The sequence below is a fragment of the Falco rusticolus genome, chromosome 5, assembly GCF_015220075.1.
Source record: "Falco rusticolus isolate bFalRus1 chromosome 5, bFalRus1.pri, whole genome shotgun sequence".
Taxonomy (NCBI): domain Eukaryota; kingdom Metazoa; phylum Chordata; class Aves; order Falconiformes; family Falconidae; genus Falco; species Falco rusticolus.
In genome coordinates this window covers 28,041,378-28,064,032 of record NC_051191.1, presented here as the reverse complement: position 1 = coordinate 28,064,032, position 22,655 = coordinate 28,041,378, and the positions used below count along the sequence as shown (strand labels likewise).

Genomic DNA, 22,655 nt, shown 5'->3' with positions numbered 1-22,655 from the left:
CCTGAAATAGCAGCAGCAAACCCTAGACTAAGCACACGCCAACAGTAGTTGCTCCATGTTTGACTTAATTGCATCCATCAGCTGGAGAATTTCACAGAAATGGGTGGCTGCTGTGTGGGTATTGTCACCCAGAGGATCAGAGTGATGTCCGTCACTCTCGTCCGAGGGGAAGGACAGTTGTACATAACAGAGCAATCTGCATCTACAACAGCAGGACTGTAACCTATTGTCTACAACAGCCCCAGTACGATAAAGCTGTTAGGTGTAGAGCTTCTGCATGGGACTAAGAGCACAGGCACACTCAGAAAGACTGCAAAAATGGAGCTGATCTGGGTGAATTAGTTGTATTGTGCCTATCCATTCAAATATGAGAACGCTTCACTTTCTCATGGGAGTAAAGTTAGGAGAATTATATCTGTTCTGAAGTTTTGTGAGGAGTGGAGTCAAGGTCCTTGGTGTCAGGGTTTGGACCTGCTTGCTTTCCTTCCTTTCCTCAGCTACTCTCCCTTTTGCTATGTGCAGACTCCACATTTACATGGAAAACTTACGTTGATTCTTATGGAGATATTTTAGATTTATATATGTTAAATAAAGGAGGGGTGAGGGGTGTCTTAAAAGCTCTGCATCGGAGAATCAAAGATTGCTGTTAATTCTGAGCTGAGTTGGGAATGTTGTCTTCTCTGTCTTCTCCTGGGAGCAAAGGGTAGGCTCCAGAGAGCCATCACCTTGGAAAACCCCCCTTGAGCAGGATCATCAGGAGCTAGCAGCTCTTTCGTGTGCTAAGGGTTGTTCCTAGCTCTCTCTCTCTCTAGCTAGCAGGAGACTGTATTATCATGCCTGGAAGGAATCTGTGCTCAAGAATTCCCATCCCATGTCCATCATAGGTGTTGTGTTCCCTAAAATGGCATGGGAGAGTGTCCAATTGATTCAGAAGCACCTGAGAATGACTGCTGGTGAAGCCCATCTACTCCTCTTTATGGCCAATAGCTCCTCCCTGACGCAAACTCATGACTAGGCACCGCTGGGCAAACCTTCCTGCTTAGCCCTTGCAGCTCTGGATCTGACCTTCTTGGTCAGATTCTTGGATGCATGTCAGTGGGCTGCTTTGTTGCCTGGGCACAAGCTAGGAACATGGTGTTCCCAAGCTTTATTTCCAGAGGTGACTTACCCAGAGACGCAAGCACAGCGATGGCAGCACTAGGCATTGCAGGGAAGTTGGCTGTAGCACCATCATCTGCTGTAACCTCCGGATCACACGCTCTGCCTCCCCAGCTAAGCACTCCTGATGGGCATTGTTATCACTGTTACTTACTGGGAATCTAATCCATCTTAACTGTGATTTTCCTGCTTTTACTTCTACTAATTGCTACATTAATCACTAGTCAGATTGAGCTTTTCAAAATGAAATGGTCATTCAATGGCAACATCAGCTCAGTGGTTTTGCCTGGGAATATTACACTCCATCATCCAAATGCCATCACTTCTTTTTACATGCTGTAGAAGTGCTGGGGAATCGCTTGTTGCTGGAGGTCTTATTTTGACACCCATCGGAAGGTCAGGTTAAACAAATGCCAAATAGGAATAAGATTTATCTAATTGGTCCTGCCTTGTAGAGGGGAAACAGCCAAGCTGACACCTCAAGGTGTCCTGCAGCACTATTTTTCTCTGGTTTTAAGATTTTATGACTTATTAGAGAAGACAGTGTAATTACAACTTCAGCTGAGATGCAGTTATAAAATCAACTTATGGTAATTGAGTACAGACAATATAGCAAGAGGTGTATCGTTCCTAAGTAAATATTGTAGCAGTAGAGGGACTTTGAGAATCATTAAATTTCAATGAAAGGCATGAATCTTGAAATTAAAAAAGCAATAACAATGCTAACAAAAGCAGCAGTAATGGCAATAACTGGTTATTAAAAACAGTAATTATTTGTCTTGAAAGTATGTCTAAAAACTTAGGAATGAAATAATGCTACCAACTTTTTTTGTTCATTCTGTATGCAGAAATGAAAGATGGCGTTTCCTCAGAGACCTGAAAATCCAACTTTATTTTTGTAGGTGTTTCTTTACAGGGTAGTTGACTACATGTTGGTGTTCATAATGCTGCTTACATGAGTGCTTGATCATGTCCACAAATCAGGTGAAGTAGCTAGAAATCTTTCCTGAATTAATTGTGCATGAAGAACTGCAACACTAAAAATGGAGGTGTCTTAAAAATCTTGGCCTGTGATGTCAGAAGCAAGGCTGCGAGATCTTTTTTCCTTGAGGAAATCATATATGGCAGCTATATTTCATGTGTTGGTCATTAATTTCAAGGAACTCATTTGGAGTATCTTGCCAGACATTCTCCAAGAATTAGCTCTTTGCAGAGCTCTCAGCATGTTTTCCCTGAGCTGGGGCAGAAATTTAAAAAACAATGTCTGACCTTTGCATTACTTTTAAATGACTATGTAATAAGCTGCAGGGAGATACATGGATTTATTTTCACCTCTGGATTCTAAAGAATATCATAAAACATTCCAGCTTTTGCTCTTTTAGCTTTATGTCGCCATCAGACTTAGCTTAGAATTATTTCCTTGTGTAAATCCTTCCTTTCAGTGAGGACTCCTGTGGTCTAGCAAGCCATAGGCCAACACACATCACTATCCATTGGTCTGATGCCTTATTTTTAAGGCTGTTTGGACAGATCACTTCTCTAACTATCTGTACTTTTGTCCTTTCCAAAGCATGGGCTGTGGTTACAGCGTCATGATGAATAACACAAAAGGATACCCATCCCAAGACTTTGTTGACATTGTAACAAAAAACAAACAAACAAACAAAGAAGTATCTTTCCAGTGGTTTGATCTTTTAGCAAATCACCCTAAACCCACTTGTTTGCCCATGGTTGCATTTTTGCCTGCTAAAGAATAGCCAAGTTTGATGAACTAAGAGAAACAGTGGACCATGGAAGGAGCAATTTTGTTTCCCCCCTTTCATTGTATCCACAAGAGACAACGGAATGGGATTGAGGGAGCAAAACCAAAACAAGGATCATCTGAGTTCTTGTTAGCCAATTCTGTACTCCGTGCTCCCTTTTTCCCATGCATACATCGATGGATGCAATACTGCTGCCTCGGGGTGTGCACCACCACTTTCACTGCGCAGAGGGGATGGGTGATGAGACCAACGGCAAATGTCCAGTAGACAGCTTGGCCCAACAAATACTCTGGGCAGGACTCAGGATGCCATTCAGTGGTCTGAAAGGCGAGATGCCTCACTTGCAAAGCTGGAACTTACTTCTCAACACAGCCTGTAACTGGAGGGAAAATGTTAAGATTAAACATCTAAGAAAGACAGCAGCCCGCTTCTTGGACTCTTATGAATAGCACTTTTCCACCGCTTCAGGATGGCTTCCCCCATGTTCAAAGGCTGCTGTGCACCTTGGGAAGTGGTGTTTTCTGCATCTCTACTCCACGTGCTGTGGTCCTGCTTTAATTATTGTCCTGCCACCAACAGCTCCTCTCTCACTACAGCCTTCTTTGCCTGTTGCTCATTGTATTACCTTCACTCCCATCCTTCACCCTGCTCCTCGTCACTCTACTTGTGACACTAAAATGTCTTTGGATGCTTTTGCATCTCCCTCCCTCCCCCCCCCCCCCCCCCGCCCCGCTTCTTGTTTCATGTTCTGCCACACTGCTTCTGGGAAGAACTTGCAGGCACATAAACCCAAACCCTGCAGCTTGGCATCTACAGTGGGTTAAGCCAGACAGGCTGCGTGGTACCTTGCTGGAGGTCCAGGGGCTCAATGACACCAAGACTGTGGTGCAGGCAGCTGAGGCACATTCACCAGGGCTCAGGTGCAGAGCATGCAGAGCACACAGATGTGGAGACACACATCTACTTGGACAGGAACCTGCACGGCCTGGAATGCATGCCACTGTGTGTCCATTATGCTCTGAGGGAGGCAACCACAGCTGTTGTCTATCTATGTCCACACACGTAGACCAGCCACTGGCTCATATTTGTGTTCTCTTAGTATTAACCTAAATGAAGACTTCACCTTTTCCAGATATCCTCCAAAAGCACTGAAGAAAGGCAGTTCCCTGGGGCCATTTGATCTGGCCAGTCTAAAGCTCACTGTTGATGCTTCCCTCCAGGGACAAAGAAGGAGCCCAGAGATGCCTCTGCAAGTGCCTTAGACTGCACAGGACAAATCCAGGCTGGCCTGTCCTAAAATATGCGCGAGGTCGCTCCAGATGGAGGAAAGCTGGTATTAGCCGCGAAGCCAAGCAGATGGCTTTCTCACCTTACTTCCTCAGGGATGAACCAAATACATCAAAATACAACCCTCACTGCCCAGCCAAACAAAAAAAAAACTACCCCAGAGACAGATACGATTTATTGTTACTTTAATAACAACGTGGCTTACAATTGTTTCAAGTAAAAAGGGGATTTATTTAATTTTGAATAAAAATTAAAATATAACTCTGAATATAGATTTTCACTTATTTACATGAAAACATATATACAGAATAGAATCTTACAGCAAACTAACAACATGCCCTTTGCCCTGTGAACTTTAAAAAGTAAAAACACCAGCATTGATTTATATGTATATATATACACATACATGTACACACACACATATATACACATATATATATATATACACACACACACACACATATATTGTTGTAACACACCAAAGGGATTATATACATAAAGTTTGAATCAAATCTCTGGTACAAACTGGAATGCAAAACAATTCAAAGGTTTCCAACGTGCATCACCACGAATGGACCGTAACTGCTGGTTTTGAAGCTAATTTCTGTTGTTCCATAAGAGACAGCAGGGTTTTAATTTTTTACCTCGTCCTACCATGGTACATGAGAAGACTCAAGTCCCTTCAAAGCCTGCACTTGGGACTGTCATCTCTGGCGGACCGTACTGCAGCAAATGCCCGGCTGTACGTGACATCCCTGCCTGCATACATGGAAGTGTCACAATACTGTTCCCCGGATGTTTTCTATCAAGCAGGTCCCTGAAGGTGAAGGCTGCTGGAATGACTTCACATCATCATATCCTGACCTTGTCTGGCAGAACAGGGACTGGGAAATTTAATGTGTAAGTTTATAAGCAGATGCAACATCCATAATCTCTGGTGAGACTGGAGCAGCAACAAGCAGGTGGAGTGACTCGGGAAAGATCATTTCCAACCTGTCACATGGTAATACAGAGCAGAGTGCTTTTTAGACTCACAACCTGAACCCAGGGCAATGTCACCTTTTCCTGTGGGGGAGTTTTAGCTTCTGACTGAGGTCTGAGAGGTGCAAGAGGAGGTTCTTCAGGCCTTAAACCCAGAAGACACAAAGAAGCTGGGCAGAAGGAAGAAAGACTGATTTTGCCTACTCTCCAGCCAAAGTGCCTGGAGCCACCTTAGCCAAATCTCTTTATCTCCACTGGGAAAACAAAATACAAACGTTTCAGCATTTTAGCTGAATAGTGGGTGTATTGCCAACTTCTTTACTTCCTCTCACCTGGCCCCTGCTGGGACTCAAAGCATCTTTGCTTTGAAAAAGGTCTCAGAGAAGCCTTCAGGAATGATGCTTATGGACCATGGCTATGCTCCTCTGCTGTGAGAGGTCCCCCTCCACGAAGACTCTCTCAAGCCCAGAACTCCAACCTCTATCCTTCCCTGAAACCCAACCCCCCAGACACACATCCTTGGTGGTCATCAAGACCAGGAACATCTGTGGGTAGGTAGCCACATGGTAACTGACCTGCTGCATAAGGCTGCTTGGGCTACGAGACCAATCCAGCAATATTGTCACTGGAAACATCTGTCCTGCCACAGTGAGCTGTGGGGAACACCTGCCCTTCAGGCTGCACAGATGACTCCTTCAACAAGGTGTTGAAGCAAGGTCTCCTTGTCTCACCCGACCTAACTGCTTGTCAACAGAACACCCCCATGCTCATCTATAGTGTGATGATGGATAAAGACATGTTCTGCTGGTACGTGGTGCCATGGGCCATCACAGATGCTGGAGTTTTAAATCATGAACATGAGACCTTTCTCAAAGAATTAATATAAAAGACTAGAACAAGAGAAAAAACGTGAGTATTTAGAACTATGACCTATGTTGGTTTTGTGTGCATTTCACGTCTTCTGCAAGAGAATTCCAGTACGTCGCACCAAACTATTGCAAAACCACTCTTCTGCAGGACAGCTGACATTTAAAGGACTAGCGGGCTGTAAAGCTCATCTTTTGATGACTGTCACATATTCTAAATTCAGTCATTAAGATCATTCGTACTTCTTGCTGGAGTATTGTACCAAAGAATAAATGAGAATATTAAATGCTTCTGCTCCTTTACTGGGAGTTCATGAGCACCTTAGGACACGAGCCCTCTCTTGTTAAGTCTAGCAGATTTCAGTTGGATTTCTGCCTGCCAGAAGAAGGAGGGGTTTACATTTTATGTTAACTAACTGCACACTTTTTGACTTCTAAGTGAAAAAATTTGGTGAAGACTTTGTCCCACAGCCCACACATCTGCGAGGGCCCTTCCACTAACCTCAGTTACTTCTGGATCAAATCCTGAGTAACAGATATCCTTAGTTCTGCATCAGCTGATGTGATGAAGAGTATTACTGAGGGGAAAATACACATGCACGCACATTTTGAAACAGTTTTAAAATAATTATACTGTATAAAACTTCTCCAAAACTCACATGACTGGGGAGAGGGGATATTTGTTGAGTGTATCTGAGTTCAAAAATCTACAGCCACAAGAAAAAAATAAAATCCTAAGCTTAAGACACTGCAAAATACAGAAAATACTTCCTGGAGGAGGGAATCAGCTTTGTAATCCCCACCAATGGAAAATACAGCGTTACATAGCACCAAAACAGAGCCCTTAAGACTATATTTATCCACATGTAATAAAGCTGGTTTTAATGGTGCTCAGTTGCAGCATGTTCTTCTCTTTTGGCACTTGAATTTGTAAATGGGAGGAACAGTCCGAGCTCATCATTTTCTAGACACACTGCACCAGAAAAGCAAAAAGTATTTGAAGTGCCCTGATGGTACCGAGCTTCTAAAACACTGAGATGGCACTGAAGCTCTGCCAAACTCAATGCTGTGCCCTGAAAAGACAAAAGCAGGCTTTCCAGGTGACCACATGTTGATCATGGCAGCACAACAGTGTCTGATTTGCCTTCATAGAGCTGAGATGGTGTTTGCTCCACACCACATGACTGGGGACTGCAAAAGGTTGAAGGACAAGCCAAGGAATTGTGACTTTCCAGTTTAAGGCAAATTAGCTGTTTACCCAGACTGAAATATTAATGGGGTTTAGGTGTCTAACCTTCTGAGAAACTTTGCAAATCCTAGCAAACATTCAAATACCTCTGACAATGGGGGTCAGGCCATCTCAGCCAGGACATGCACCTGCTGGATGCTGCAGTAATTGTATAACCATTTGCACTGATTTCAGTGGTTACTGAGGGCACATAGCATTTCTAGGAGGTTTTCTGCACCCTACAGAACAAAACTATCAAGGGCTATTGCATATGGTTAACACAGCGTAGCTGAAGACCCTGAAATCCTCAGAGCTGAGAGGCCATAACACCTCCGAGAGGTAGAAAAAGCCAGGGTTTGGTCATCCTGGCACTGAGAAAAAAAAAGGGAGTGTGGATGGGAGCTGTGTTTTCGAGCTGGAAAGGGAAGAAGATGAGCTCTGAAACTAAAGAGAGCATTCTTCTTCAAGGTGGGAGAGAAGCATCCATGACAGCAGGAGGAAGGCAGGACAACCAGACAGGGAACCATGGACATTCCCTTAAGTTAATGCTTTAATTCAATTTCAGAGACTGGTGCTTTGGGCCTGCAGACTGGGAATTGTCTAATTCTGTCAAGGGAAGTGCTAAGGAGGTTGGGAAATGGCAGGGACCTGCCCGTGGATCTGTTCAGTCTGACTGAGTGCAAGCTCAAAAGAAGCCAGTGAAGATGAAGATAAGCATGTACCACACTCTTCAACCCCCTACTTTTGCTCCAGGAATGCCCGTCCCTGGTCCTGCCTGAAGAGTAGCTAGTAACAGTTGCCTGCACACCCTTCTTGTGGGACAAAAATGGTCCATGGGAATGATGTGCTGCATCCAACAGCCCAAAAGCAACAACAGCAGGGTTGCTCCTCAGCCCTTGATAATGGCCCTGGATAAACATGAGTTCAGAACTTCACAGTGGTGGCCTTTTGTAGCTAACACAATAAATTTCAGGCCTGAACGCCACATTCAGAACAGGGAAGGAGAAGATGTGGCTTCTCCAGTGTCATCGGTGTATCAGTGAAGTTGCACCAGCTCTGAATTTAACTAAGAACAAGAGCTAGACCAAAAAAGGAAAATAAAACATTCCAGTGGCTTATACTTCTATGCTGCAAAATAAAGTGATATTTTACCAAGATTTGGTTTCCAATTTGAAGTACTTCCTTTGAAGTACATTACTCCAGAGCCTCGTTAATGTTCCAGAACTGAAATGAAGTCCAGGCAAAAGTAATTCCTTCTGATCTCTGCTAAAGCTGCAAGTGACAATCTGAGCATACTCTCCAGTTAAACTACACACTGTTCATTTTCTGCTTTCTCAAGAAATTGTCTAAGAAGTTCAGCTCCAGCTTTTCTGGAAGACAATCACTGCAGCAGACAACAGTAGCCCAATCCCCTAGTTCTTCCCAACCTGAAGACTTAAAGAAATAATAAAGCATTTTCCACCCAAGGCAGTTCTAGGATAGAGATTTCAGGTTATCATCTTCTCCGAAAGGACACAGAACAATAAATGAGACAACAATGAAGAACAGTAATTTGAAAGATGAATGGTGAGGAGAGAGAAACCTGAGGAAATAAAAAGAGCCGGTGCAAGATAAAATGAAAATGTTTTTTTTTTGTTTAATAGGTGAGTTTTAAATACGGTTAAACTTCCCTGAACAGTCAGTAAAGACTCCCGTGACTTGGACTCAATGCTTCACCCGTCACCTGCTTGGCCAGCATCAGAGCGGGTGGCTCTCAGAGTCTGTGGCTGTCTGCTCCCCGACCGTGCCTCCAGGAGTTAGCTGCCATACGATTATCTACAGTAACAAGGCTGATGGAGAAAACAATGACATTTTTGCAACACGTCCCAGGAAGCATTAAACGTCTGACATATCCCAGTGGCCAGAAATTCCAAAAATGTCAGAGCAGAAAAGGATGCTCAGAAGAAGGTGGATGCAGTAAGTAAAGGATCGGTGCAGGGATGCTGTTTAGCAAACAGACATTCTGCTTCCCTTCCTTGAAATGTCCTCATATGCCAGTTCTCCTGACAGTAGTCTTTTGGAAACTGTCTCCTGCTAGAAGATGTTTACCAGCCGTCAGAGAGACTGGGCTGGAGGAAGGAAAAGCTGGGAGAAGCACCCTCCGTGTTTTTCTCAGCTGTGCTCTCATTCTGCTGGGCACAATCCTTCTGTCTTCAGAGACGAAACAAGGAGCAATGTTTTTAGAGGACCCTACGGGAGATCCAAAGCAGTTATCAAAGCAGTTGCATGGACACAGTCCACTGCTACCATCAGCACGAAATTCAGTCTAAAACCCAGTTTCTGAATGTCTGCACCACTACAGAACCCTGTTCCTGGATTTCTGAGAAACAAAAGAAAATTACTTGATGCAGAGGTGACTGCTCTTCCCTTCAGTTGATGAGAAGTTGAACAAGATCTTCAGTACGAACAGCTGAACACAGATCCAGTCCTACCGATCTCCTATGTAAGAAAAGTTCTAATGAAGTCTCAGGAGCTGGCAGGATCTGGCCCAGCCTGCAGTGCCCGAACCCACCACACTCCTCAGTGGCAAATGAGGAAACTCACTGAAAGACAGACTAGAAACTCCTCAGCAATGCATGGCAAACAGAGTCAATACTTCTTGCCTAACACATGCTCTAGGGCAGATTCACATATAGTCCCAAATATTTATTTCTGAGGCTTTCCCCCACTAATCCAAAGAATTTAAGGAAACTGATGAAGGAGAAAGCAGCAGCTATAGCCTGGTATTGGTCAATAGGTTCTTCTGAGCTCATGGTGGTCAGCACGATTATCTGATCCAAGTTTTCTGTCCCCATATGGTATGTGCTTGAGGTGGGGGTTTTCTGGCCACTAACACTGGCCTCAGATTTAGGGCTAGAAATTACATTTCTTTTTGAAGAGGTCTTCACTGAGTAGGCTTTGGCATCGCAGCATGGTAACAGAGCTGTGTGCAATTTCTAGGCTGAGCTCCCTGAGGCCAGGGAACAGGGGTCTGTTCATGGTTTGAGAACAAAAGTCTGCCAAAGTCAATGGCTTCCTATGAAATCAGGCTAAAGCTCAGCACAACCCACTTGATTCACCTTCTGAAGGATGGATTCACTTGCACCTTAAAGTCAGAGCAAAATTCAGACATGGTCTGGTCCCAGTTTGGATCTTGCTTTTGGGATAATTTTACATCCCTGCAATGCCTCCAACCTTGCTGAGTTACAGCAAATTCAGGCTCAACATTGGGGGCTTTATGTAGACTGCATTGGGCCAGATCCTCAGCTGGTCTAAAGCACCATGGCGTAAACAGCCTGTAAAGATTGATGCTTTTTATTCCCACCTAGCAACCAGCTTCATGAAGGTACAAATGAAACCAGCATTCACTCAACAGTCTCATCATTAAATCTGAATAGTCTTTTTTTTTTTTTTTCCCCCACCCTGTGGGGCTCCAAGTTGGGTCTTTCAAGTGACTTGGATTTAAGAGGATGGGCTTGACTATGTATGCTTTCATGCATGTTTCTGAACATGAATGCAGCACTGTTCAGATCCCATCACAGACACATTTAGCTTATTGTGCACAGCCAGCACAGCTCAGGACACATTACCGCGCACTTGGTCTTGTTGCACCCCTGTCAGTTCACTGCAGCTTTGTCTGATACCGTAGAGACTGTGGGATGAGTCCTGTTCATAAATTACTCAGGAATAACAGTCTATAACTGATATAACACTTTTTCCTTTTGTACGATTGGAGAGGCGGGAGAAAAAAAAAGCCCAATGATCACTAAGATCAGATTTGCAGTAAACCCCAGGTGATGCTACAAATGGTCGCTTACATTTCAATATGAAGGAAGTGTGTCAGACTTGGATAAAAGAAATGTTCACATCCAGAAATTGGCCTAGAAAAAACATCATCATCATCTGGAAATGTCTGACCCTTCTCCTTGGGAATGTGTCTGCCATCGGTAGCTTTGTTTTAATGAATGACAAACCATCTGATCCATGTTGGCCTTGCACCACTGTGTAACGGCTTGGCGAGGCTCAGCAGGAGAGGTGCCAGCAGTCTTTTGATGTGCTTTACAAGTACAGAAAAATCAGTTCAATTTGTTACTAGTTTTCTGGTGTGGGGGTCGCTTTTTTTTTTTCTTCCCTATAGATTAACTTCCAGTGCTTCCAATTCCATGTGTTCTTGGAAAAGAGAAGGGATTGCGGAAAAAAAAACCTTGAACAAGTTGAAATGTTAAAAAAGAGAAGGAACAAGAAGGAGAACAGAAAGAAATCGAGAAGTGCAGTCAGTTGGCATATTGTGCATAGAAAGCAACTTTTACTCGCTCAATCTGGTGACACAGTTTGATGGCTGGCCCAAGCTTCAGCTCCATGCACTCCTGCACCGTGGGCAGTGTCAGTAACAGAAGGGCTTGGCCGTCGATGTCCTGGGGAAGAAAAAAGACAGGGAAAATGGTTTCGTTTGTGGACCCTGGAGGGCAGAAAGCATAACGAGATCTGGAGAAGTAAGAAGGGAATTTTGTCCCCAGAATTAAAGGCAGTTTTGTCCTCTGGCCTTTCTCCCGCTTTGATGCTGCTCATCTCCTTTCTCTGAGATACATCTTGCTTTTTCAGAAGTTGTCTAGTTTGTCTTCACAGGCTTGTCCCCAGTTCAGGAAAATCCTCCCAGCTACTGAAATGCAGGATCACCTTCTACAGAAACTCTGCAGGGTCCACAGAGATCTGATTAGGCCTATTTTACAACTAAGGAACTGAAACAAGGGGGAGGCTGCAGAGAGCACACCAGGAGACACAGGAGGGACCTGAGTGGAGAAACTGATGCTGGTCCCACTGCCAAATCAGACCCTTCCCCCGCCTTTTTTGGCCCATGATCTTCTCAGCACAGTTTTATGTCTGCCTCGCTCCATGCTGTGTCCCCTGGTCCACCCAGAGCCTTGCTCTGCTTCAGCTGCTGAACAACCAAGACAGGGGGCCAGGACCACCCAGAACCCTTGCAATCTGTGTGTCCCAGAATCACAGAATGCTGTAGGCTGGAAGGGACTTCTGGAGGTCACGTCCTTACCTCAGGCATATCTATGCACCAAACTCCATGAACTAACATCCCAGACAAAAGCCATTTTATTAGGGATTTCTGTTGGCTTTATGACCCTCTTCTTAATTAAGAGCTCAAGTCCTCTACATTCTTGAGTAGACTGAGAAGCAGACAAGCTGACTACAAAACTGCTTTTTACACCTTAGGGGAGGATCAGAGTCAAAGTGCAGAAAAAGCACTGTAACTCACAGGCAACATCAACTCCCCAGGACAGCCCTGATTAGACAGCAGTAAACGCAAGGAGGATTTGGACACCTTAAGCACTGCTTTGATCAGGACTGTCCATGACTCAGGTTCCTCTTCCACTGAAGCTTGACAGCATGGCCCACTGCACCAGAGCTTCCTTGCAAATCACAAGGAAAAGCTCCAGTCACCTGTGTTTGATTAAAGCCCCCATAACACTCTTTGGCAAAGGAGAAACACCAAATCATTCTAAATATGATTTCTTAGCACTGCCCTTTACTTTCAGCAGCGTTAGCCAAGGAATGGCTGTTTCTGTATAATTTTTACACGATCACACAAACTTGAAATAAAGAGCATTGCCTTCCGCTCCTGCAAACCTATCTGTATAATGAGAAGATGCTTGGCATCTCCTAAAATTAGATCATCCAAGGGAATGACTGCCACATCTTCACTGGATGCAGATGGGAAGTAGGTGTTTACATACTCAAAGCACCTAGGTGTTAGTGACAAATTCAAGGAGCCAGTTTTGGGTTCAAGCAGCAGTTTTCTGCTTCCCAGGCCAATATCGTACAACAGGGTGGAACACATGTGGCCAGGAGAGACAGCTTGCTATGGACCAGATAATGACTACCTGTTTTTATGCCAAGGTGCTTACCTATGTGATGCCAGGATGGCGTTGTGGACCTTGTCATGAGCAAGAAAGGTCTAAACCTTCTGCCTTTCACAAGGACTATGGCTATAGGGTTTGTGGTCTCTCTGAGGATCTGGCAAGGCTCTGACAAGTTTCTAAGGGTTTCCATGCCTTGCCAAAATTTGTGCTATAGCTTGTCCTGAAGGGATCTAAAGTCTGGTTGTAATCTCTTTGTCAAAGCCCCAGGCCCAGATAGTGAGGTGGTATGCGCTGCTCTTACTTTGTGATGTGAATAGGCACGACAGACACAAAGAGATGAGTTACATGAAGGCTTCTACCTGCTCCTGAAATATTTTGGCAAGAGGTGCACAGTCAGTCAGTTTAATAAACCTCACGACATCAGTCACGGTCCACTCCAACGGGTTACTGTCCAGGATGAGTTTCTCTTCCTCTTCTTGCTTAACTTCCTAAAAAAACCACAAACAAACCCAAAAGTTCTTATAAAGAAAACTACCTTGTGTGGAGAACCAGGGCACAGGTGCCCTCCCCAGATGAGGAAGGCTTGGCACTGAAGGTCAATTTAGGAAGAATACTGCAATTAATTGGGAGTGAAAGCCTATGGACATACTCACTTCCTTGACCTGCGGGCACTTCTCCACCTCACCGCAGGAGTGGGGCTGCGGTCTCCGGCTCCGTCGGGCTCTCTCCATGGGAGGAGGTCTGTCCAACTCAGTGCTGCTCCGCAAGGTGACCGCTCGCCGGGGCCTGGCAGAGGGGACCTCAGCGGAGGAGGTATCCGTCTGGTCATCCCGGAGCTCTGAGCTGGTTTCCTCGCTTCCCGTCTCATCCTCTATCGCGTCTGGCTCGTCATCCTCACTCTCCTGCACAAGGACCATCAGAGAAACAGCGTCCAGGCTCAGAGATTAATACAGCAGCAAATCAAAAGGCACTGGGTCAAACTGCATGCCCGTGCCCATGCCAGTCTGGGGTAACATTTTATTTTAACCAAATTACCTTGTTTTCATTACAGTGCTAAAGTAGGTTAGCCCTCAATTTAGATTTGTTATGAAATGTAAGAGAAAAAAATACACGATGGACAAATCCTTTTTCTGTTTCTAACAAAAGGTCAATGGCAATAAGTCATCTGGCATGAAACGTTTCTCTGCTGGGCTGGCATCTCAAACTTCATGGCACTGCAGGTGTGCATGAAAAGGGGAAATGGAAAGTACTAAAAGGATAAAATGAAACTCAGGTTGCCTGAGATGAAATAAAATCAGAAACGGGCTTGAATTTAAACCTTCACCTTGCTTCAAATTGTCGTGCATGCCGCTGGTATTGCAAGAAAGGAAATTTTTTTAAAAAAACATCTAAATATACAAGTGCATATTTGTACTTGATTTCTTAGCTAGTGTTTCTGTAAAACCCAGGACAGAGGATTTTGCCCAGATTTCCCTGCCTTCAGCTCAACAACTAACTGCTGAAGGTGAAGCACAAATTTCCATTTAAAGGATATTGAACCAGATTCCTGTTATTTCCACCACACAGAGCTTGCAAGCACACACCAACTGATGGAAACTATGTATTTTGAACTTTATACATATGGAAGTTGCCCAAATGGCTTCAACAGCCTAGCTCTGTTCAAAGCATGAGCATACATCCAAGCCATATGCTCAGGCCGTAAGTGAAATAACAATTTTAGACAAAGTTAGTTATATTAGCTGAAAGGTTAAAACTTGACTAATGTTTGGTTTAGGCTTAACATGAGTTTAAATTCCTTTGAAGCAGGTATAATCTAAGGAAATGAAGCAGATATACACCTAAATGAGGACCAAGTCGTGAAGGTACAAGCAATTAACTGAAAGCTGACTAAAATATCCCCCTCCAGCTGAAGCAGAGGGAATTTAAGTAAATCAGCTTTACTTCACATTGCACATAGCACCAGTCGCTGGCACTCAGCTGAGAAGGGCAACCGCACAGGAACTTTGTCATTATTATCATGGAAAAATCACCCAGGAACAGTCCACGTAGAACTAAGTCTGCTCCAGCCTGTATTTGGTCACGAATCACTGCTAAAGCTGGGACCCTGTCATATCGCACAGCATAGTGGAAAGACTGAGGCCTCAAATACCATTTATTTGGGACACAAACCATCTGCTTGTATTCTAAAGCTTCTAGAACGTCTACTGCTTCATGCTGTGAGCCAAAACCATCATGAATGGTTGATGAAAAAATAAAAGCCCTTGAAACCACAATGGCCCATGAGTCCATATTATTAATTGTAGTATTTAAGAGAACTTAGACATGGACCGCAGACCTCCTTCACTCTGCTAGGTGCTGTGCAAAGCATCTAACAGGCTCACCCACCTGCCTACAGGCTTACAAGGAAGCAAACAAAGATATAGTATTAGACAGAATGTTAGCTAGTGAGCATTATGAAGGTGGGAGCAAAACCGCTACTTCCTGACTCCAGAATGGATGAGGCTGAAAGTCCTCAAAGTGTTCCTAAAAAAACAGTCCAATCTGAGAACAAGAGAGTAGCAAGGAGGGATTCAAAATGGAAAACTGAAATGTTGAGGTTTGCTGAGAAGCCTCCCAAAAGGAAGATGCAATGGGGGGACACAAAGGTACCAACGGGTTTTTGCTGATTTATCCCGGTGCAACACATACCTCTGCAGAGCCCGCAGCATTCAAATCGACAGCTGACGATCTCCTTTTTTTCTGCACAAAGATGGATTTCCGCCTCTTTCTGCGTCTGGCTGGCTTGACATGTCCACTTTTCAGGTTGTTATTTTCCCCAATTGGTGGCTTAATGATTTTTTTCCTCTTCCCATAATAATACGCTGGAGAAATACCCATTAAAAACTGTAACCACCGAGAGAAGGAAACTTTGGCTTGCTTCTTGCTACTAATTCAGTACTGCCCTCTAGATGCACTTTTATGAGGAACTTCAAAAATACATTGATTTGGGACAAATGTCCAGTAAATACAAGATGTCATCTTGGACTAGTGCAGAGTGTTACAGTTCTTATGTATACGGATTTATTGATGATGAGTGAGGAGTTCAGAATTTAACAATATGTACTTAGGCAAAGCTTCCACTAAGCCAAGCAGTGATTTGGAGGGAGAGAGACCAACATGTGTCAGATTTGATCCAATGCACTTCTGCATGAGTTAACAGTCTTAGATACACTTTCAGTTGCTACTGGTTTCAGCAGAGAGTGAAGAGGGCCAGCTATCCTGAATTATGCATGTTTGTTCAGTGCACAAAGGAACAAGTTTTTATCACCTTCAACTATTTCATGGCCCAAGTTGAAACTAAGGATGTGAGAGTCCTCTGACCTTAAATGAGGTGCTTGTGTTAGATGCCTTTTGAGGTGCTCTACAGCATCCCCTGGGGCTGACAGATACTCTGCTCTTCACCAGCTAGGGTAACTAAATGACACTTGGCGCACATGTCGAAGTTTGTAACTGAGCTGAACCTTCCGTCAAATCAATGGAGATGTGAGGAACAATTCATCCAGCCACATACAACCACCAACTCTGAGATGAGACAATCTCAACTGGAGCTGTTCTAGCTGTACTCCTCCAGCTCTCCATTTGCTACCAGTGGGAGCTGGGAGTCTAGATCAGGTGTAGACTTCTAGAGAAACCCATATTCAGTGATCTCAGTATCTCCCTGAGCCCATTTCACATTCTACTCTTGCACCAAACAGAAGCTAATAATTGGTTTAAATCAGTAATTCTGGGGTTTTTGCAACCTTTGTGGACGAAGGACAGCACTCACCTCCATTTTCCTGACCCGTTTAAGAGCCAATAATATCACTAACATTGATAATAAAAAGCACTGAACACATGCCTAACTTCAGCCTTCCTGAGCAGACCAGAGCCAATGCTCCCAAACTCCTTCCAACACCTCTGCATTGTGTTACTGGCCTGAGCCGATGCAGACGCCAGAAAATCTTCACTTAGTAGGAGAGGATTCATCTCACCCAACGAAGCTGTCCCAGATGTAGCAGCTTAAATCTCAGCTAGCCATTACAGGTTCCTTTTATGTGCTCCTTATATTAACTTTGCATTTGAAAAAAAGTCAAGACTTCCAAAAAGTTATGACTTTTGAACAGATATATGAAGATGGAGTGAGAGGGACAGTTTTCTGGAGATGCCTATTTCTCCATACAGAATACTAAGGGAGCCTGTGGTGGCCTGGTCAGGATTAACTAACTGGTCTTAGATGAGAGGAATCCTACTCACTATTAATGTATTACACAACTCCTGCTATTCATCACTAGCTCATGCACAGTTCCCCACTGCTCTGATGCCCAGCAACAAGAAGCACTTTGGCCAATACTCACTGTACTTGGTTTTAGTATGAATGGAGCAGTTTTCTGGGCAGACTTCAGCCACCAGCACAGGACTGAACAAGTTGGGGCAGCACTCCAACTTTGCACAGACTCTTCTGCAGAAATCCGCTACCTGATCCGACGTCCGCACAATCTTAACAGTCGCCCTGTATGTCTTCCCTCTGTATCTAGAAAAAAGCACAAGACCCCATGTCACCAATCAAGCCATGTTCCCTGATGCTACAGACCAGATGTTCCTCTGTTAGGAAAATACTTTCCCTAATGACTTTTGGAAAGGTGTCTCTCTTGGGAAGGCACACAGAATCAGTCTACTTGTTTTAGTGGCTCCACTTCAGATAGACTTGAGGAAGGAAAGGCAAGGTGAAATGAATCAGAGGTGTGAGCATGATTCAGAAAGGAATGCATGTGCAGACTGGTGGTATCTGTAGATATGGCAAGAGATGGAAAAAAAAGATGACAGTAGGCTCGGGGAGGATACTACACAGGAGAGCAAGCCCATACTATGAAATGATGCAAAGCTTGGGGGAGAGGGATGTAGTCTCCATATATTGACCTGTGATGAGAAGCTTACATGTCTTGCAGAGCTTCTGGTCACCACCCTGTGTTTGGGCTGCACTGGAGACTGTCTCAATATATACACATACACATATACAATACATACACATATACAAGGTCTTCTCCCTTGCCATCTTTCTCGAGGCAGCTCTCATATACGTTCTAGCACACAACAAGCCTACGGTTTCATTGTGCCAGCTGCAGTTACTGGAATAAGCACACTGTGTAGAAATATCTGAGTGAAACTGTCCTGTCTCCATACGGGGACTAGATGACTTCACTGCTATGAGATGTGGGCAACACAGAACCTGAAGAACTAATCAGGAGTCTCCCGAGTTGTTTGATGCGGATGTACCAACAGGCCCTAAAAACCAATCCCTACAGAGAATGCTCAGAGCAAAAATCCCCAATGAAAGGTTTGTCTTAAATTTGTTATCCATGTGCCGCTAAAACATTTATTTCAGTGTTTTATATGAACTGTTTCTGAGCGATAAATGGCTAAGAAAGATCCCTGCTGTAATGCGTTGTAGATGTGAACTCTGAAAAACCAATTATCCCCATAATTTATTAAACAGCAGCACCACACTATTGTAAACAGTGAGATAAGGTTTTTAAAACACCTCTTACGTATCCTGAGGAATGCAATGCAAGAGACAATCATGCGAGCGCCTGGTGCTAAGCCATTATAAATGTGCTTTAGAGGAGAGAAAAGTAACACACACAAAAGAAAAAGAGGAGAGACAGTGAAAGAAAGATTACTGGATGGGAGGCAATGAAAGACACAGATACAGTCATCAGGAAAAATGAGACAAAGCATTTGTGAGAATATTAAGACCCACAGCTCCCCAGCAGGGAATCAGCTGCTGATAGTCAGATACGGAAGAGGAGGAAAAAGGTGAAACAAAGGAGATGTAGCTGGAGAGGTAAACTACACCACATGCACCCGGACCCTACTCCCTCTCTGTAGGTTTGAGTTGTACAAAGCAACGAAGAAACCACCTTTTGCTGCTCTCCCTCCCAAAAACTCTTTCTGGAAACACTGGGATATAAGAAAAGTTTGAACCTGTGGTACACAATGTGTTATAGCAGGGTACCCAAATGAAACTTGGGTCTGAGAACAGCCCAGTCCAACCACCCTTATGCTGTAAAAAACTTGATCCAAACTACCACCTCAACACAGAACTCTTACATAACCTGAATGAGCATTTCTGCAAGGCATCAGGCTCTGATACCCCACCTGGTGCCCAACCAAGGACCCCAAGACGTGAAGACTATCCTGGATTCATTCACCCAAATGAATGAATGAACAAATTACTTAATGAGCCAGCTCTTTATGCCCCGTGACAGACCTGGAGCGATGACATAAGATGGCAAAAGGATCCTTCCAGGTACAGAGCACTGCTACCCTAGCTTCCCTGTGAAACAGCTACACAGGCAGGCTGGCAAAAGAGGGTTTGGCAATACCCAATATCAAAAGAACAAATTCCACAGGCATTTAAATATCTCTACTTATAAACGTTTTATATTTCTTTTCAATGTGTTTGAAAAGACTCCTGCCCTTATTACTTCTCCAGGAGCCATAAAGTTTAATGACAGCCTAGATCACTAGGTCAGTAACTGCAGAATTTCACTGTTACCTTCACTTGAACCCAAACAAGTTTGCTTGGACTAAAGCATCTCTTCCAGAAAGCACCAGCCACCCCTCAAGGGTCTCCACACTGGAAGAATCCTGGCAGTGGGAGCACCTGTACCTGTACCTCATGAGCCCATGTCTCATTTTATGTCTGGATGTGTCTGCATTTAACTTAAATTTATTTGTCCTTGTTCTGACTTTCACCACTAGGACGAAAACACTGCATCTGGTTTTGTTTCCCTGCAAAAGCACTGTAATCAAATTGCCTCTTGATGTTCTTTCTTATAAGCTAAGAAAGCTGCCTGATGGGTATTATTCAAGGATGGCTGACTTCTTCTGACTATGCGCTTCCTATTGTGTTTGGCTGCCCAGAAAGGACCCATTGTACTAAAGTGCCTGGTGAAAGAAAAAGATGAAACCAGGAAAATTAACAACTGACTGATTTCACAGTCTGGTTTGAATGCAACCCACACAGTAATTAACAGAGCGGATGGCAAAATGGAGATCAACATGACTGCAGCAATCAGTCTCAATAACCCAAGGTGTTAGTACTGGCCACAGTATTACTTTTTACATGATTTTTGCCTTGGCAGCACCTCTTTCAACTATAAACCAGGTTCTACTAATATTTTCCATATTCCTCACACACTAAAGATTTTTAACACAAACACCACCAAATGTAATCTGAGCTGTTCCAGGACAGCCATGTGGAAAGAGCGCCTTTGGATACAATCAGAAAACCCTTTTCCATTAGCATCACTCAAAAAATTACCAACTACTAACACTGCTATTGATGTTTTCATAATAGGACTCCCAGCCACTTGTAAGCAGTAGAGTAACCTGCATGCACAGCACAGCAACACTGGAGACTTGGAAAATAGCCGTATCAAGCATAACATTTTCAGTTTTGTTAGAAATCATTGTTCTTTTAAAAAAGGTTTTTCAGCTAAAGCCAAAGAAATCTTCCCTTCCTCTTCCCCTTTCTTTGCCCTCACATCCCCAAAACTGGAGAAACCCTTATGGCTGAAATTATTTCCACAAAAAAATATACTTGGGATCTTTGCTGATCCATGAGCAACAACATTAAGCTAATAGCACTTTGCTGGCAGCTTTCTGTTGAAGCTTCCTTTGGTGATAAAACAGATCAGAGGTTCATGAGAACAAAGTGAGTTCTAGGAGCTCCAGTTAGGGACCACTGTGTGATGACACGAAGTCTTGTGCTGAAGATACTTCAAAGAGCAAGAACACTGAGACTACCCACATTTTCAAAAGTCTCATCATAAGGGTTACAGCCCACAGTTCTGACAATCCCTGAGACTAGTTTGAATAACTCAGTGGCTAAAAGCTTCAATTCCCTTTTGGGGGACCAAGAACCCTTACCTATTCTTCTCCAAGAAATTTCCAATCTGTCTTACTAGCTTAAAGTCTCCCAACTATGCGAAGTTACCTTCCTCTAAGCTATTTAATCATCCAGTGGCATTTTACACTCTTGAAGACAGGGTTCAGAAAGGGCCCTGGAGTTGTTCTGGTTGTACAGACATGTCTCATAAAGACTCCTCCTGATCATGGAAACAAAGGGTTTAAGACATTCCACTGGTTTTAATGACTTCTGTCTCCAGTATTCAGCATGGAAGGCCACCCGGTCACACTAATTCACCCTTGCAGTGCCTCAAAAAGTACACACCAGAGCTGACGTGGAAGACAAACCAGATCATATGAGCTGTAGCTTTGTACCGACCTTTGAGGAGCACCGTTAATAACTGGCTGCCACTTGGACTCCGTATCACTGAACCCTTTGGTTCCATTTACCTAATTTGTACTACAATTTATAGTACCTATAAATCATATACCTATATATATAGTACCTATATATAGTACCTAATTTGTTACTATATATAGGGCTACAGCTTGATATATCCTTACTACATGAACCCCTTTGGGTTCAGTTGTCCAGCCAGCTTCCCACTCACCACACACATGTTCAATCCACATCTCCACAGCTTGGCTTTAAGGATGTTACTGGAGACTGTGTCGAAAGCCTTGATAAAATCAACATAACGAACTTCCACTGCTTCTCCCTCAGCCACCAAACCAGCTACCACATCAGGCACAACCTGCCCTTTGCAAATCCATGCTGGTTCTTGCCTGTCAACTGTTAGTCCTGCATGGTCTATAGCTTCCTCATGGAGGAATATATAGCTTCCAGGAGGATTTGCCTAATAACCTTCCCAGGAATGTTAGGCTAACAGCCTGTAATTGCTTGGATTCTCCTTCTTGCCCTTGTTGATGAGGACACTTCCCTGATCATCATCAGCTTTCGAACCTGACAGCAAGTGGTCTTGCAGTGACATTGGCCAGCTCTCTCAAGCACAGTTGACTGCATCTCACCTGGCTCCATGCACTTGTGCACCTCCAGTTTGCTTACAGTGTCTCTAGCTTTCTTCCATTTACTGTGGGTAACGCTTCACTCAAACTAACAGGGACCTGGGAGGCCTGAGAGCAACCCTTGCCAGCAAAGGCTGAGGCAAAGAAGACTTCAAACACCTCAGCATCATCTATTACAAGTGAAAGTCAGCCTTCTAACTAAAGCACCCACAGTGAAAAGACTTTGAAATGCAGCCTCATAAATAAGCAATGATGGCTGCAATGGGGTAAATATTCCTACAGTTCAGCTACTGGATTTGGACAGCTCTCAAAATTTCATTTAATGAAGGAGCCTAGGAATACTCATCTTTCTTGTTTTGATTAACTGGCTTTCATGCAAGACCCAGGAGATAATTCTCTGCGCGTGCTGCAAGTCCTGCAAAAATGAGTAAGTCCAAACAGCCCCACTTACAGCCCTTAGAAATTAAAACCCTTAAAAAGCATAAAGTCCCTCAAGCATTTTATGTAAAACTGGGGAGCCAAATCT

The 22,655-nt window shown here is 43.9% G+C and overlaps 1 protein-coding gene across 2 annotated transcripts in view; it reads right to left on the bottom strand.

Moving 5' to 3' along the window:
• Positions 1 to 4,379: 4,379 nt before the first annotated feature.
• Positions 4,380 to 22,655, bottom strand: part of SFMBT2 (Scm like with four mbt domains 2) — a 122,604-nt gene continuing 104,328 nt past the window's right edge. For both annotated transcript variants that reach the window (XM_037389468.1, XM_037389469.1), the window contains 5 exons: positions 17,548 to 17,723; positions 15,863 to 16,035; positions 13,828 to 14,076; positions 13,534 to 13,662; positions 4,380 to 11,716 (listed from right to left, as the gene is read on the bottom strand). In XM_037389468.1, coding sequence (XP_037245365.1) covers positions 11,576 to 11,716; positions 13,534 to 13,662; positions 13,828 to 14,076; positions 15,863 to 16,035; positions 17,548 to 17,723 — 868 coding nt within the window. In that variant the 3' untranslated portion in view covers positions 4,380 to 11,575. The remainder of the gene's footprint in view (positions 11,717 to 13,533; positions 13,663 to 13,827; positions 14,077 to 15,862; positions 16,036 to 17,547; positions 17,724 to 22,655) is intronic.